Source organism: Berghia stephanieae, chromosome 10 (genome assembly GCF_034508935.2).
Source record: "Berghia stephanieae isolate SIO BIC M18660-M18661 chromosome 10, UCSD_Bste_1.3, whole genome shotgun sequence".
Lineage (NCBI taxonomy): Eukaryota > Metazoa > Mollusca > Gastropoda > Nudibranchia > Aeolidiidae > Berghia > Berghia stephanieae.
The window spans coordinates 36,322,288-36,341,162 of record NC_088369.1 but is presented as its reverse complement, the minus strand read 5'-3'; the positions used below and the strand labels follow the sequence as shown (position 1 = coordinate 36,341,162).

Sequence of the window (18,875 nt, the reverse complement as noted above, 5' to 3'; positions counted from 1 at the left end):
CGATCTTGACACGTGAGACGAGCTTGAGACGATCAGGATTCGAGCGAGCGGAGGGGTAACGAGTGTTTCGAATCATTTCAAATTCAAACGATCACAGTTTGCCATCCGATACCAATCGCCAATGTTTGCACACGGTAGTCTGTGGTTCTTCCACAGCCCTCACTCCTTGTCAGATGTTAGTGTGTCTGGGTGGCAGTGGCAGGGAAATTCGTATAGGTGTATCACGCGTGTGTGACAAGACTTCATTAAACCTACTAAAGTTTGACTATCACACACACACACACACATACACACACACACACACACTAAGGCTATTTCTATGACACACACGCATCCCTCTATCAATGAACACTCCTACAGTAGTGCGGCTATGTGGTCTAGTCATGACGTAACTATAGGTAGTACTCTAGTCGACCATGGCTCTCGTGCATTATAATGGTCTAGTGGTATGACACCCGCTTTGGGATCGGAAAGTCCTGGGTTCGAGCCTCGCGCTCGGTGCATAGTTGAGTCTTTGGACAAGGCTCTTTACTCACATTCTCTCACCGTACTCAGGTGTAAAATGAGTACCTGGCCGTTAACAGCGTTGTCTTTGTCTGAAAAATTGTAATATCGCCTAACAGGCGGCATGTCCCGTCCTACATATTAAATGTTGCTGTTGACCGGGACCCCTTTACAAAGCGCTTTGATCACATTTAGTGGATATTGTAAAGCTCAATTTTTTAAAGTAAAACATTAGCTTTGAATATGGAATGTTTCAATTTTAGATGCCTGTGTATTCTTTGTTAGTTCCCATCATCATCATCATCATCATCATCATCATCATCATCATCATCATCATCATCATCATCATCAGGGGCAGCGGTACGGTCTTTGGTTGGCACCCGAAAGGTACCGAGTTCGATCACCCGCCGCTGAGTGGTCTTGAGCAAGTCACCTTGCCCTAACTAAATTTGCGGCGCTGCACTGCGGCTATCGCTTGGGTTATTCCAGTCTTCCCTTAGAATAGACCCGAAAGACGAATCTCCCCTATGGGATGAATAAAGGGAATTATGTTTAATTTATTTATCATCACCATCATATCAGCGGGATCATCATCATCACCACCACCACCACCACCCTAATAATAATGGATAAAATAAATATCAACACATTTCAATGTAATAATCAATCTAAAATCAATCAGTGCTCCTAAAAGACCCTTTGATTTCTTTGTCTAATTCGTTCCATACTTTTGGAGTCCCGACAAAGAAAGATTTTCAGCTAACTATAGTTTATATATGGGAATATTAATCAGTCGTTTATATTGGAATCGGAGTTGTCTAGCAGGTGTATTAGTTCAAAGCGCATTTCCAAGGATTTACCATGCTCAATGAACTTCACAATATTTTATTTAATTTATTCCTCCGGCACGCCATATCGACCATACATCCATTTCGTACAGTAGGTACCGATCGCTGTTTGGAGTCTTTTTGTATTAAAGCTCTTTACAATACCCGTCATTGCTTATAAGATAAGAATACATTCACACCTGAGTCAAGTGCCTGACACACGGACTTAACGTCTGGATCACAATTTTCAACAATCACTGTCACTCATCCGGCCATTGACAAGGCTTGATTTTGTGACAAGAGACACCGTACCACTGAGCGACCGAACAAATAATCACCATCTGCGCCATCGTCATCATCATCATCATCATCATTATCATCATCCTCATCACAGCCGTAACAGCCAGCAAAACCACAATCATCATCTTCGGGTCCGGTCTATCCGTGTGGGGGGGTGGGGGTGGAACCTGCTAAAGTATTTCATTTTTTAAACAGAAACACGATAATCATCATCATCATCATCATCATCATCGTCATCCATTGTCGTCGGCATCGTTATCATCGTGTCCGGGCAATCCGTGTGTGTCTGGGTGTGGAACCTGCTAAATATTATTATTATCTACCTACCTAATAAAAACACACCATTCTTGTTCATTTATTTTTCAAATAATAAAATGAAAGGCACGACCTTTCCCGCACACACAAGAGGCGATGACGACCAGTGACAAATTATGGGAGGTGGGGGCGGCTGACAACTTTTGGCGCGACATAAATATGAAATGTTAAGGTGACAGCGGGATGATGGTGGTGGGAGGGGGGGGGGGGGTCTCAACCCTTCACCATCAACAACTGTTTGATGGCGTGTGTGTGTGTGTGTGTGTGTGTGTGTGTGTGTATGTGTGTGTGATGCGACGAACGATCATAATCAAGGCTGCCAGACAGCCAGATTTCTTCTTGCCCAAGTAGTCAAATAGACCCCAAATAGCCCAACACCACAAGCATTCTGACTCCCTTGAAAAACTCATTTGTTTTGATTAACAAAACAATCGACTACAGTTGGATAAACTTATCTTTTCATTTTTTTAAATAAAAGATTTTTTTTTTTAAATGAATAATAATAGAAAAGCGTTTCTTAGTAACCAATTTTGAACTTGGCCATCTGGCAGCCCCCATCATAACCAGCTGCAGTCAAGCCAGCCACAGACATAAGAGAGGGAGGGGTATGTGAAGTTTCCTGTGGCAAACGAGTTGCTCGTGTTTTTTTTTTTCAAACGAATCACTGCTCGATGACGTCACTGACTCGAAACCCGCCCGAAACCGACTCGATTTTAGAGGACTCGATCGAAAACCCGCTCGATTTGATCGTTTCAAACTCGACCCAGCACTAATATCCATGAAACCTTCACTACTTTAAGCACACTTTTTTATTTCTTTACTTCTGAGAATCTACAGAAGGATATAACAAAAAGTTGTCGAGAATAACATTAGGCCTAAAACGAAATTCGAAATAACAGTCAAAAATAAAACAAAGACCGGTCAAAATGTAACTGACAGTCAATGAAGAACAAACAAATAATGCTAGCTCTTTCATTGTTTTTATTTTCATTACAAATAAGATAATGTCTTTGAGTCGTTTCTTAAGACTAGGCAATGGCTGCAAAATTCCATCCATTGGTAAGTAAACAAAATTTAGGATCTAACTTAGCGCTAGAAAAGTAGTGGACAGGTCCGTACCCCTGGGCCCTGGGCCCAGATGAAGAAAATTGCTTTTCAGGTTTCTGAGTTAAATTAGAATTGACTATCTAGCAAGTTGACGATTACGCTCCCAACCTAGGACGAACAACGAAGAAGAAAACGAAGATCTGTTCTCAGAGTCTGAGGACAGATATCTTGTTTTTCATCTTGGTCGATCGTTGTCTGGGAACGAAATCAATTGCAAAATTAATCATAAAAACCACCCGACTTTGGATTAGGAAGCTCTCTTGTTAGTTCACGTTGTATTAGTAGGGTCATGAGCGACTCACTTATATGCAGGTCTGACAACCCAATTCATTATATGCTCATATTTGTAATTGAAATCACAAAAAGTTACGCAAATATTGTCCATTTCAACAATGATAAACTATCTATAACTATGCTATGCCCATAATTGCGTTCGGATGTCAGACCTGCATATATGTACACGTCGGTCATGAGATTGAGATACCAAGACTTTGTTAGGATTAGGTATATGCACAGTATTATTTCATACCAGGAAGATATTATTGTTGGCTGCGGCTATTCGGACTCGAGTCTGAACAGCCTACCATGGCTATTCGGACTCAAATTCCAATGCGCATGTGCAATCAAACGATTATTCAGACTGAGTCTGAATAGTCTCCCGTGGCAGTATTTTTGTTTTGTTTTGTTTTTTTTGTGCGTTTTTTTGTTGTTGTTGTTGTTTGATTTTTTTTTGTTTGTTTGGTTTTTTTTTTGTGGGGTGTTTTTGTGGATTTTTTTTTTGTTATTTTAAAAATATTTTGATTATTGATAATTACATAAAATTAATGCAAATCAAAATTACGATTTTAGTAACTATCAACAGCTAGTCTAATCCGCTATATTTTAACTCTTCAAAAGTAACAAAAGTCAGTCAAAGTAACTGTGGTATAAATTAAAAGCTTTTCTAACAACATAACTACCACGGTGTCCAAATAAAATCAGGACAAAGAAAAATACATTGTTAGACAGGCAACAATCCTTCTACAGTCCAAAGTAGGGGTATGAGCTGAGTCAGTGTGATATGGGCAAAACAGAATTTCTTCTGAACTCTTTTTCTATTTTTATCAGTTCCACCCTCTGCCCCCAGCCCACATTGGGCCGTCCTCCCCTCTACTGTATATACGCAGGCAAATTGGAGTCTGAATAGCCACGGGAGACTATTCAGACTCGAGTCCGAATTGCCACTTCGATTAGTGTTATTATTTATGATTATTATTATTATTATTATTATTATTATTATTATTATTATTATTATTATTATTATTATTATTATTATTATTATTGTTATTGTTATTATTATTATTATATTAATATTATTATTATTATTATTATTATTATTATTATTATTATTATTATTATTGTTATTATTATTATTTTTATTATTATTATTATTATTATTATTATTATTATTATTATTATTATTATTATTATTATTATTATTATTATTATTATTATTATTATTATTATTATTATTATTGTTATTATTATTATTATATTAATATTATTATTATTATTATTATTATTGTTGTTGTTGTCTTTGATATTGTTATTATTATTATAATCATTACATACGTACATACTCAATAATTTAAAGCATTTTCAAATTTCTTTTTCAAATTTTCCCCATCTATAGGTCTTGGTACTTATGAGATGAAGGGAGACCAGTTGAAAGAAGCTCTAGATTTTGCAATCTGTATTGGATATCGTCACATTGATACAGCTGCTGTCTACGATAATGAAAAGGAAGTGGGGGAGGTAATCCATGACAGGATCAAGTCTGGGTATGTCAAAAGAAAAGATCTCTTCATCACGTCCAAAGTACCACGGTCATTTATCAGTGGGGAGAAAAAAGTTATGGAGTGTGCGTTGAAGTCCTTGGAAGATTTGAAAATCTCTTACCTTAACATGCTTCTCATCCATACACCGTGGCCGAATGTGGAAGAAAAAGACGATGAAGGAAATATGACTATCCGCCATGTACCCCTAAATATTCTTGAGATCTGGAGGGCTTTAGAATCTTTACATAACGACGGTTATGTGTCCAATATCGGAGTTTCAAATTTCACAACAAAGCAGCTTCTCAGAGTCTTGGACATACAAAAGGTACCGCTGTCAAATCTGCAGCTTGAGTGTCATATATACAACCAGCAAGACAAATTAAAGAAATTGTGTGATGAAAATAACATTGTGGTGTCGGCTTATTCCCCTCTAGGATCTCCTGACAGGCCAAGTAAGCATTTGGGCAAGGAGGCACTGTCAGTTCTGAAGGATTCTGCCATTTTGGAGATTTCAGAGCGATACAAGAAGACTCCTGCTCAGGTATTGTTGAATTTTCTTCTGAAACGCCGAATGGTCGTTCTGCCAAAGAGTTCAAAGAAAGAGCGTATCAAGGAGAATCTACACTGCCTGGAGTGGTCTTTGAGTGATGCGGATTTCAAAACTATCAAGAGTTTGGACAGAAAAATGAAGATTTTTTCTTTCTTATATTTAAGAGAACATCCTGATTATTGTGAAGGAGAAGAATTCTGACAAACTTGGGGAAATTGTTGGGTTTTTTTTTTTTTTAATGATTAAACTTTTCACCAACAGATTAATCGCAATAATTCGTCAATCTTTTGCTGACATTCAAATGTTTACAGATTTGATAAAAGTTTACAATCAAATTACATTATTTTTATCATTATTATTATTATTATTATTATTATTATTATTATTATTATTATTATTATTATTATTATTATTATTATTATTATTATTATTATTATTAATATTATTATTATTATTATTACTACTATTAAATTTTTATTATCCTCATTATTGTTATTATTATTACCTCATCACCAACATTATTAATGAATGTTCTATTATGTTTGTTTTATTTTTTGTCATGCGATATATAGCATGAGTGACAAAGGATCTATACACCATGTCAAATTTCATTTTTAGGAATGAGGGAAGCAGTTTCCCTTTTGATTTTTATCTGAATTAATTTATCATTGTTGGGATTAACTCCCTCAATACCTAGAGATTTTTGTTACTTTTCAAAATTGGAAAAATGTATTAAAAATGAACATGTACAGAGAAAGTTTTACTCAACTACCATTAACATGCAAAAACCAAAAAAACATTACGCTTTTGATACTACGCCTATAATTTGTTTCAGAAAAATGTAATAAATAGGCATGGGGTTAAAGTAGCCTGGGTAAACTATGGATATAGACGGTGTTGGGGCTGAGTGAGTTAATGATATCGGTGCGATTTACCTATTGATATTGATAGGCACTTCAACGTTTACAACAGGTGTCTTGTTCAATGATGTGTAATTCAAGTCAAGGTTGCCAATTTTCCGTATATTTATAGAATTCAGTATGAGGTTCGAAACCCTCAGTATATTTTCCAATCACGTGCTAAATGGAAAAACAGTAAGTACACAATGTCTTTTTACTGGAGTTCAGCACTCAGAAAGGAGTCGGTCTATGTGTTTGTGTAATAGTTCATGTAAATGTTACTGCTCGAAGCTCGAAGAAATAAATAAAAATGTGAAATTGAATGTAAGCTTCAATTTAATGTACGAATACAGATAAAATGGACGTTTTGGGTTTCCCCTAGGATGGATGAAACACTCAGACGAAAGAGATAATGATAATGTGGTGGTGGTGTTGTACAACGCCACTACCACATTATCTCATTTGTCTGTAGTATTTCATCCATCCTGTTTTGTTGATAAAGGGGAAACCTGAAACATCCATTTTATCTTTTCGTATATTAAATTGAAGTTTACATTCAATTTCACATTTTTATTTGTATAAAAGTTCAGTAAATTTTTATCTTCCTGATTTGGCAACCCTGTCAAGTTTAAAACTTTTTAAAGACAATGTGCTAATAAAAAAGAATTTTCCAATCAACAAATGAAATCACACAAAAAAGTAATTACAATGTCAATAGAAATAGGGACAATAATAAATAGAAATAAAACACACTGTAGGTGTACATTATAGGCAAAAGACTAATTTTTTTTTAAAAATCACTCATAGTGTAAGTAACCATTAAAGATATGAGAAAGAATAGCAACAATAAACAAAAAGCAAACAAAAAATTCTAGAATCTTGTAAGTGAGTAACGTAGATACAAAACAATTTAAAATTCAATTACATTAAAAAAAAAACAAAAACAGAACAACATTATAATGCAAACGGATTTAGACTCTACTATCGATCATATTGTAAAGAGAAACAAACAAATCAACAATCAATCCCATTGTAAATAAACAAAAAAAAACCAGACAAGTCAGTGATCAATCACGTCGTCAATAAAATAAACAAAAAAGAAACAAACAAAAAAAAACTACACGTCAATCTCATTGTAAGTGAACAATCTTTGAACATAAACATAAACAAGCAAACCAACAATCAATCCTATTGTAAATAAACAACATAGTTATGAAATAAATACTCATAGAATAATATGTAACAGTGAATGACAAAATCAGTCGGATGGTGAAAAGGTTTGCACTGAGATATTGCCAAGTTTAGTTAGAAGGTCAATTTTTAATCAAAAATGAGTTCTTGTCATAAATGATTAAATCAACCCTTTTTAAGTAACATCTTCGGTGAAATATCAAAGCTTAATTTCACTTCTCTAAATATTTTTTTACAGCTAGTCAAATTGAAAATGTATGAAATTTGAGAAAAGTTGCTGGATACCTTTCCATACATCTGACCATAACTTCATGAAAAATCACCCGATTTACTTCTCAAATAAAGATAAAAAAGCTCTGGTGAGCGTATTATTTCAGAAAATGCAGAAAAATGTAAATAAAAAATTTTCACTTTCCAACTGATTGTGTATGTCATGCACTGACATATATTATGTAGGTTGTCGTTGTGAACTTTGATGTGTTACTGACTATAATAACTGTGTTGAAGGTGCTAATAACAATGCACATGTTGTCATTGTCAATAATGGCTGATTGCAATTAATGAAAACCACGATGTTTGTGATGATGACAATGCGATGTGATGATGTTGTTGTTGTTGATATTGGTGATGATTTGGATGACGGTTATGTTGATGGTCCTATTATTATTATTGTTGTTTATCAGAATATTATGCATCGTTTGGCAGTGTTGTGGGCAGGGAGGCACTTACTTAGTCCTATATCCCCCTATATCTGTTTTCCAATTTGCTTTCTGTCTTTGTCTTGAAATGAGATCACTTGGTTTTGTCCTGCACCTGGCCAGATACCCTGGCTGGGAGGTAAACAGTTCAATGTAAAGTTAGTTTTGGGAGATGATATTTTTTTCCTTGTAAATCATCTCTCTGTTATGCACCGTTTTATGTTTTGTATACATATTATACATGATTTGTAAACATTTGAGTGTATTCCTCTTAGTAGGGACCTGTGCTTGTGTCTGGATGAGACTTTTAGGTGATCTCAAACTAAGTGCTTTGATGGTGTGCTCTTGGAATCTACATCTGTTTCCTATTTGAACTAAATCCCCTTTTGTCTTCCCTTTTCTTGGGTGCTTTATTTGTAATTCTTGAACTTTTTATTATCCCATTTTCTTACTTTTTACTGGCGCTGATATGACCTTAATGTGTTGCAAGTGCCGCAAAACTCTCAAAAACAACAAAACATTGACAGTGTTGACAGTCAAATCCTCTTCTTCTTCTACTCGTATGCCTTTATAACTAGAGTCTTGTTTCAAAGATGGATGTACTAGTCTTTTGGAGTTCTTCTAGCGGGCCGAAAAGTTTGTTTTTTTTTTATGTAGAGAGGTTGCAGAGTGCCATATCTTTTCTCTATGGGTTGCGGATTTTCTGCATTGCTGCAGTATAATATGCTATGCATCTTCCTCCTCCTCCTCCTGACCACTCGAGCAGACCGGTGACTGTGTCAGTTTCATGCGTCTGTGCGTAATGATAATATCTGAATAGTCAAATAAACATGAGCATTTATACATGACAATATCCACTGAACGTGCTCAAAAGTGCTTTACAAGTTGTCAATGTCAATAATGGTTGGTTGCAATCATGAGAGCCACGATGTTTGTGATGATGACAATGCGATGTGATGTTGATATTGGTGATGATTTGGATGGCGGTTACGTTGAAGGTCCATTTATTGTTGTTGTTGATCAGAATAATGTAATGGTCCCTAGCCAAAAGCAACATATGGCATGTAGGACGAAACATGGCGTCTCAAAGCAGATATTACATTTTTTTTTCGGACAGAGACAACAACGCTGTTAACGGCCAGGTACTCGTTTTACACCTGAGGTCGATGAGAGAATGTGATTGAAGAGCCTTTCCCAAGGACTCAACTATATGCGCCGATCAGAGTGGGACTCGAACCCAGAAACTTCACATCTGAAGGCAATTGTCATAGCACTAGACCACATAGTCGCACACAATCATCATAATAAAGCCAGTTTGGAAGACCACCGCCCCACCCCCCTTTCCCCATTACATTATTTTGATTTTAGGATAAAATCAAGCCATTCACAATTCGTGACCCAAAACAGTATTATGCTGGGGTGGTTGGAATTCTAATAATGGGATTATTGCCAACATATAAGACTTGCTGCGAGAATGTATATAATTTATGAAACTGAAAGTAACAAAAACTGAAATTTCACATCTTTGTTCATTTAAACTTAAAATTATAGTAATTTTATTTTATTTTTTATTTTTTGGTAAGTTATTCACTCAGGTATAATCGCATTGAAACGATGGGTCACTTTTTGGAGTCAAGGCAGACCGATTTTTTGGGATGTTTTTTTTTCTTTTCTTGTATTTTTCTTTCTAGCTTTGGTTGGCGCGGTTTCATAGGCAGGCCCTTTTTCAGATCTTTAACTTGCACGGGTGGCTGCTCCCCTGGTTGCTCAATTTGATATCAACTTAACAGTTCATTTCTGATCATTTTAGTCTAAATGTAATTTCACTTTTTTTCTTCTTCTTGTGTGTGTGTGTGTGTGGGTGTAGGTATTCACTTCACTTAGACATAATTCTAGTTTATGAGGTAAGTAACACATTTCTTTAATTAACATTCATTGACAAAACAACTTTGCGTTAAAGAAAAAAAAAAGAAAGTGGCCAGACAGCTTTTACTACATTGTATTGCCTCATCACATACGATTATATTGTACAACTGGGTGGAGTTCCTGACCTCCCATAGTGGGCAGGGAGGTACATACTGTGTCTTCTACTTCTATCCCCCTATGTCTGTTTTCCAACATGCTTTCTGTCTTTGTTTTGGAATGGGATTACTTGGTTTTGTCCTGGCCCTGGCTGGGAGGGAAACAGTCAAATGTATAGTTAGTTTTGGGAGATGATATTTTTTTCCTTGTAAATCATCTCTCTGTTATGCATTGTATTAATTTGTAAACATTTGAGTGTATTCCTCTTAGTGGGGGCCTGTGCTTGTGTCTGGATGAGACTTTTAGGTGATCTCAAACTAAATACTTTGATAGTGTGCTCTTGGAATCTACACCTGTTTCCTATTTGAACCAATTCCCCTTTGTCTTCCCCTTTTTTAAGTGCTTTAATTGTAATTCTAGAACTTTTTACTATCCCATTTTCTTCTTTTTACTGGCGCTGATATGACCTTAATGTGTTGCAAGCGCCGTAAAACCCTTAAAAAACAAAACAATAGTGTACAAAGGCTACGGGCCCCTAATGTTTTTGTTATAACGTTTAAGTAAGTCACATCCGCTACTTCCAATGATTTTCTCAGGGTATCTACCATTCATTGTGAATAAATTATATATATAACAATGTTTGTTGTTTTAAACAAATAAAACTCTTTTCTAAGAGAATTGAAGAAAATGTCTTGTGGTTTGTCGTGGATTTAAATCTTGTTTTGTGTTGACCTACACGTAGATAGATGATGAGGTGGCTTTCAACATCGCCTTGTGTCCGTCCTGCAGTAGTGGAGGAGGGGTGAGGTATTGTGATTTTTGGTGGCTGGACGGAGTTCCTGACTTCCCATAATGGGTAGGGAGGTACTTACTGCGTGTCTTCTACTTCTATCCCCCTATATCTGTTTTCCAACTTGCTTTCTGCCTTTGTCTTGGAATGTCTGAAACCAACGTGTACATATATGCAGGTCTGACATCCGAACCCACTTATGGGCCTAGTTTAACATTGTTGTAATGGATACTATTTTGCGCGATGTTTTAAAGATTTCCATTTACAGCAATGAGCCCATAAGGAATTGTCTTATAAGACTTCGAATAAGTGCACGACGTCTGAAACGCCTTCTATCTATAGAATTAGACCGATGCAATGTGAATATGTGTGGGTTTTTAAACGTTTTTTTTAAAAGGGTTTCACGGCGCTTGCAACACATTACTATCATATCAGCGCCAGTGAAAAGGAAGAAAATGGGATAGTAAAAAGTTCAAGAATTACAATTGAAGCACCCAAGAAAACAAAGGGGAATTGGTTCAAATAGGAAACAGATGTAGATTCCAAGAGTACATCATCAAAGTACTTAGTTTGAGATCACCTAAAAGTCTCATCCAGACACAAACACAGGTCCCAACTCAGAGGGATACATGCAAATGTTTACAAATCATAAATAATATGTAAACAAAACTATACAGTGCATAACAAGAGAAGATTTACAAGGAAAAAAAAATATCATCTCCCAAAACTCTAAACATTTGACTGATTCCCTCCCAGCTAGGGTATCGCGCCAGGGCCTGGACACAACCAAGTAATCTCATTCCAAGACAAAGATAGAAAGCATGTTGGAAAACAGATAGAGGTGGATAGAAGACAGTAAGTGCCTCCATGCCCACTTTGGGAGGTAAGGAACCCCACCCAGATACTTTTGGTTTGGCAACAAAGTAAAACAAACGAGTAAATGTTATGTCATAGATAACATCACTTTATTGGTGAATATTGTCTCATTATATCAGTTTCTCCACACATAACGGGATTGGAGATAGCTAATACGTAATGGGCATTTTATTGTCCGTGTCCTTCACCTGTGGAAAAAGAAGAAATTCATGACATTAAAAAAAGCTAAAGCTTTTATATATGGAGCAATATCCACTAAACGTGCTCAAAGCGCTTTACAAAGGGTCCCTAGCCAACAGCAACATTTAACATGTAAGACGAGACATAACAACTTTTAGACGATATTAAAACCTTTTTGGACAGAGGCAACGCTGTTGACGGACAGATTCTCATTTTACACCTAAAGCGTTCTCCAAGGACTCAACTTAGCTGGGCTCGAACCCAGGACCTTCCGATCTGAAGGCGAGTGTTCTATCACTAGACCCCATAGCATCAATCATTTTAATCAGATTTATTCAATGTCTAACCAAAAATCAATAAGTTGTTGTGGTGTATAAAACATCTTTATTGTTTATTCTTTTCCTTTGCGGTTACTCATTTACATGGTCCATAATTTGAATATCTTTCCTCCTCTATAACGTGACAAACCAGTCAGTGTTGTAAACATCGTCGGACAATATTATACCACATTCTCTCTATTTTTATTTTCTTTACTCTTTGAACGCTGAGGTTGTATTTGCATTTCCGTCACAAAATGGCTGACACCTGATTGAGGCAGCATGAGAATGACAAGCGAAGACAAAGAGACATTCGAATTCGGCGCAAAATCTCAATTAAAATACCCCCCCCCCCCTAGGGCCAATTGAATGTTCTGATGAAAAATTAATACCATTCGGTCTATTTCTAGTACTTCTGTAGAAAGTAGGAGTAGGATTGGATTACATTATTATTTTTGCCTTTCACTTTCAAGACCTGCAGCACTGTGCGGACATTGGCGGTCATTGGCAGTAGAGCAAATTCTGCTCTGGCGCACAGTGCGGACAATGGCCTCGAACGAGTTAATTTTGTTAAATAAAACAGCATTCTTGAAGAAAATTGTTATAATGAATATATGTGGCCCTATTACATTTGTTTATAGAATTGTTAGTCTTCATGAAAATCACAAAACGTAAATAAACCGACGTTTATCTAAATCTTAACCCAACATTTTGTCAAGGATAACCGGATTCGGAATTCCAATTCAAATAAATATCAAGGACGAAAATACAGGAACAAGAACTCTTGATTAAATCGTCAACGTAATAGGATTCAATAGTCTGATGTCACGTCGCCTAGCAACGAGCAGGGTGGTTCTAAACAAAGAAAATTGGTACTTTTTGTTCTTCATGCTGGCTAGAACTTTTCATGTCTTGTGATCAGAATGTATAAAAGTGTGTGTGTGTGTGTGTGTGTGTGTGTGTGAGTATGTGTGAATTGTTATTTTACAATCGGTTGGAATAAACTACTCACAATACAGCAGGAGAATGACTAAAGACTTTTATATAGTTTGGCCATTTGACTTTAAACTCAAATATTTATGATCCCAAAGCCTTTTTAAAGAATATGACTTGATAATTAGTTGGAAAACTAGTTTTAAAAGTTTAGATATGGGGGTGGGGGGTATTTTAATTGATTGACATTTGTGATAATATTTTTCTGGCCAAAATGAAAGAAATTAATATATATTATCTGTGGAAATAATTGTACATACCGGATCGTTTCTTTTGGTCCATCCCGTAGCCTGATGTATAGCCAATGGCCATAATCATGATGGAAGCTTGGATCTTTTGGAATGGTGTTTGGAAGGGAGAGAATTGTGAAAGTGAAACAATAAGTAGATATTTACCAGGTTATTTCCCCTTTAAAAAATTTAATACCCCCTCTCTCTCTCTCTCTCTCTCTCTCTCTCTCTCTCTCTCTCTCTCATATATATATATATATATATATATAATATATATATATATATACATTAATATATATATATATATATATATAATATATATATATATATATTATATATTAATAATATTTGTTTTATGGCCTAGGATATATGTTTGAGTGACTGTATAATGTTACTGTAAAGCGCTTTGAGATTGTTAAGATATGCGCTATATAAAAACCATATTTAATTATATAAAAGCTCAAATCGGTCTTCATGTACTTTCATGACAGTATTGACAGTCAAGCCTTATGAGATGTTAGAAGATGGGAGCTACCCTGGTGGCGTCTCTCATAGCTGGTAAAGAGCGCGAGTGTTGGCAAAGGCGCTGTGTACTAACTTTATAACAAAAGCAGTTTATCTTAAATTATTGTTAATTGGGTATAGAATGAAAATATAAGGCGGCCAATAACACCTTCACTCTATGGACCAACCGCCAATGCATTCTATGCACCGTAAGCTAAGGCACAATAGGGAATGGGAGCGATCTATATTCATGTTTTCGTCCAACCAAGTCATCAATCACATGATTTGCTGCTGTCCAACGATTGGCTATTTCTTCAGAAATGTAAACACGATGCTTTGTTTATGAAAGTTGTAATTATACCCCTGTGTCAAGCTGAACAAAATGACCAATCGTGATGTTAGATATTTAAAAAACTGTGAACACTTGTCACTGTGGGTCACTTTGAGCACATATTCCAATGTGACCAATGACCTCGAGCACGTAGAAATGTAATCTAGATCAAGCTCATAAGAGTGACATTTTAATACAACCCAACAAATATTGATGTTATGTGTTTATCAAATAAGCTCACAACATCTGCCAGCCGGATATAACGTTTCAACGCACAAATCTATGTGTAACCTTAAACGTTTATAGTCTTGTTGATATAAATCAGTGAGAACTATTCCTAAAAACAGGCTGGCTAAAAACAATAACAAAGAGGTGAGTGACGTAATTTTCCTTCTATCTACACAAAGCCAAATATAGGGATAGGAAAGCTATTAAAACAATTACGAATTAATTAAAGCGAAGTTTCATCTGCACGCGATCTTATAAAAATAAGAAGCAATAAACTTTTTATCTTCATTGTGTTCACACATTCATCAGCAAATGCCTGTATAAGACTTGACGATTTCCACTGTGCTTCTTTAAAAATGCTATTTCTATGTGATTGAATTTTTTTTTTAGAATTGAAGAAAGTATTTCATTTGTAAATATCTAGACTAGACATAAATTCGTTGAACTAATAGACGCCAATGACGCATCAAAAATGTCTTGCTCAAGGCTCAAACAATTAAGCGATCGGTCTCCGGGACTGCCCAGTTTGTCACAGGTCATCACAGGCCTGTACCAAAAGGATATGGTCATACCGTCCAGTCTTTGATGTTGTCGTCCTCACTTCACGTTTGACGAGTTAAATAGTCTTAGATTAAATTGCGTGCATTTGTGTATCGTCTTTGATATTGCTTTGTTATTTGATTAAAGTATATGAGTATTGATGACAGTCATAATGACAGATTTTTAACACTGTGGTAGTAACTTAACTTTCTTATTCTCCAAAAAAAAAAAAAAAGATATAGGATAATATTTCATAATTACTACGCCCTGGCAAGTTTAAACAATGTCTCATACAATCTGAGATCCTGTCTTGTCGGGGCCGAACCGGGTTGAGTAAAGCGAAACGAACATATTTGTTAATTCATATGTTTAACTGTATAATAAAAGCCCGCTATCCATCCAAATTAAGTAACACAAAATGCAAAGAAACTCAAAATTCAAATTTTGGAAACAAGATGGAGACTATAATTTGGACGTATCTTAAGGAGAGACAGAAATATTCTAGCAAATATGGCAATGGCGTTATTCTTTACACCAAGCGGACATTACAAACACAAAGGCAGACCCACAACAAGCATATTCACTCCGATAATATATAAACACTCCAGCGGCGCCTCGATGACACACAAGAACTGAGATACGAAAAGGATTTAGAACATCTGAGATCCATCGCAGCAGACAGTCATCAGTGGAAAGAACTCACTTAACAAATCAGAGAAGCTGCCAAAGCGTCCCAGTCCGAAGATTAGGAGGCGATCAGCAACAAGTCAATAAGTCAAACTATATAAAATTTATCACCTAAATACGACGGCCTCAGGTTAGAATATTATTTGGGTGGGTTAAATAATCACTCATCAATCACGGGTGAAATTATATGAATTCCATTAAATTTCCTCCAAAGAATATGTCTAACGTACTTGTACGAGTACATTTTTTCAGCTGTGATACTGATAACTAATCACACTTATGGGTTTGTTTTAACGTTGTTACAGTCGACCTTTTGTTGTTAATCTGTTATCGTTAGTGTGAACGCATTTTCATTACAACATTGAGCCCATAAGAGTTTTAGGTTATCAGACCTACAGAATCTAAATCTAAGTACAAGTCGGTCCTCACAGATAGCACAAAACAAATCATAAGTCTGAAAATAGAGAAATATAAAATGAAAATAAATGTTAACACTCACGAGAAAAGCGAAGATTTTCATTTCGAATATTTTGGGCGAATCCGATTACCACTGAAGTCAAAGCTGAAATCGACGAGTTTTATAATGAAAAGATATGACACTAATTGCCCCATGACTATGACACTCATGGACACTCATTGGCCCATAATCCCTGAAACATTGCAAGGTAAATAATAGTTAAAATAAAATAACAAAAGAGTCACATCAGGACCGAAGAATAGATTTTATTCATTCATTATTGTGATAATATACGTTTCTTTCTTTGGGGAATTCCGGACTTGTTGCTGTTGATCAGGGACCTTTTGTAAAGCGCTTTGAGCACGTTTAGTGGATATTGCACTATTTTTAAAAGCTCAAAAGCTCAATATACGTTAAAAGTTACACATCGTTTTTTAATGAGTTTTTTTTAAAAAACCTGAATGCATAGCATCGATAAGCGGCCCATCTATGTCCTTCGTAAACAAGTGGGAATTTACAGGGTCGCTCTATTGCTTTCATCGGGTTGTATGTAGACCGAAGACAATTCTAAGCTCCTAATAGATGTTGATTGTGTAAGGTAATGTACAAAATGAATGTACCTGCTTGAAGAAAAAGAACAAATTACTAAAAAAGGAACGTTTCGTTTCAAAATCTTTCTTCAGCCATAAATAAAATTGATTAGAACGTTAATATGTCACATTAAATCAAGATAAACTTTGTGGGGTTTTTTTCAAGCTGAATTTGTTTTAGAACTTTGAGCTTTTATCTCGCGCAATATCCACAATACGTTCTCTCGCGCTTTACAAGAGGACCTTAGCAACAACAACACATAATGGTAGAATGGGACGTGACGCCTAGTAGGCGAACTTATTCCCCCCCCCCCCTGAGAGATACAACGCTGTTAACTGCAGATATTAGGCTTTTAACGAAATCGGGTCGAACGCCGAACCCGAACGCCGAACCCGAACGGATATAGCCTTCTCACGTGACCATGAACGAGATCTGGATAGTGAAGACTCTCAAGCGGTATGCAGCATCGGATCTAAGGTCACATGATAGAGGATAGCTTGGGTTGCTGTTGGCTTGTGTTAGGGGAGGGGCAAGGTCAGTGTCATTCAATAGTATATAATTGTGCATGTGGCGCTCTATACAGAGAGAAAATTATAAATTGATTACGGGGGAAGGTGGGGGGGGGGGGGGGGGGTGGGTTGACCCACAAACGATCGAGGTGTTGGGCTTCGGGTAGACCATGATACGAAATCAAAGAGAAAAGTCCGCTGGTACTTGGATGGTGGAAATGGTTGGGGGGGGGGGGGTAGTGACAATCAGCATGGGATGTATATATTAACATTAATAATATAGGCAATATATGACCAGGGATGTGTATTGTTTGTGTATTGTTTGTATATGTTTGTGTGTGTGTGTGTGTGTGTGCGCGCGCGCGCGCGCGTGTGTGTGTGTGAAAGGGATTACACAAAAACACTTTTCTCTGTAGCTTCCAAATGATTACGTATACGATAAATTTGAAACCCACATTGTTTGAATCAGCTCACTAATTAATTCCTGAGCCTTGAGATGGTGACGCAACTATTACATACAAGACCTTGCAGTCGAGACGGCAGGGCTTTTGGGTTACACAACCACTATTTACCCATCGGTCAGCGGTACTCTTTGATGTATACAACACTCACCGCCTTTACGCAAAGCCGCCTGCCCATAAATCAAGAGATGGTCTCCTAACTGTTCACAAGCGAACTGTCAAACGAGCAATCGATGATTGGATAAGAATCTCAAGATTTCATATAATAAGGTAAGTTTTGGAGAGGTGATATCCCCCCACCCGTCATCGGACAGAACTTTCATTGCGTTATATCATATGAGCTCCGCCCATTGTCTTTCTATTCGGGAGTGACGAGATTAGACGAGAGGACGCGAGAAAAAAAATGGTCACGTGTTGGGCAAGTCGTTCGTTAGGCGAGCTTCGGTGTCTAACTATAACTCCGTATTAATTTTACGGGTTGAGTCAGAAAAGATGAGTCCCGAACCGAGCCGCAAAATTGTTTTCTAGGACAACATCCGCGTTAGAGCTTACTGAACCTAAGGACCCTGTTTAATAGCCAAGGGAAACCACAGTCACTACGATGCCTTATTAATAAATCGTTTTCTGACTCTTCCTGTCTTTTTCTTACTTCGTTCTTTGATTCCATCTGTTTGATTGCCTAGTAACCATTCTCTCTTACGTTTTTCCTTTTCTTCTTCTTCATTCTCGTCTTCTTCTTCTTCCTTCTTCTTCTTCTTTTCTTCTTCTCTTCTTCTTCTTCTCTTCTTTTCTTCTTCTTCTTCTTCTTTTCTTTCTTTCTCTTTTTCTTTCTTTCTTTTCTTTCTTTCTTCTTCTTCTTCTTCTTCTTCTTCTTTCTTCTTTCTTCTTTTCTCTTCTTCTTCTTCTTTTCTCTTCCTTCTCTTTCTTTTTTCTTCTTCTTCTTCTTCTCTT

General features: G+C 36.5%; 1 protein-coding gene and 1 long non-coding RNA gene across 2 annotated transcripts in view; one reads left to right on the top strand and one right to left on the bottom strand.

The window, feature by feature from the left end:
• Window positions 1–2,737: 2,737 nt before the first annotated feature.
• Window positions 2,738–10,918, top strand: LOC144981063 (aldo-keto reductase family 1 member B1-like). Its single transcript, XM_078929157.1, has 2 exons — window positions 2,738–3,005; window positions 4,726–10,918. Exons 1-2 carry the CDS (start codon window positions 2,951–2,953, stop codon window positions 5,619–5,621), a joined length of 951 nt encoding a protein of 316 aa, XP_078785283.1. The 5' UTR covers window positions 2,738–2,950; the 3' UTR covers window positions 5,622–10,918.
• Window positions 10,919–11,963: 1,045 nt separating this feature from the next.
• The window catches only part of LOC144981062 (uncharacterized), a 19,860-nt gene continuing 12,948 nt past the window's right edge, over window positions 11,964–18,875 (bottom strand). Inside the window, exon 3 of the long non-coding RNA XR_013647000.1 lies at window positions 11,964–12,084. This is a non-coding gene — a long non-coding RNA (uncharacterized LOC144981062). The remainder of the gene's footprint in view (window positions 12,085–18,875) is intronic.

Coding starts and splice junctions, on each gene's coding strand:
- LOC144981063 (XM_078929157.1), top strand. CDS start 2,951: ATGTCTTTGAGTCGTTTCTTAAGACTAGGCAATGGCTGCAAAATTCCA. Junction 3,006..4,725: donor CTGCAAAATTCCATCCATTG/GTAAGTAAACAA, acceptor CCCCATCTATAG/GTCTTGGTACTTATGAGATG.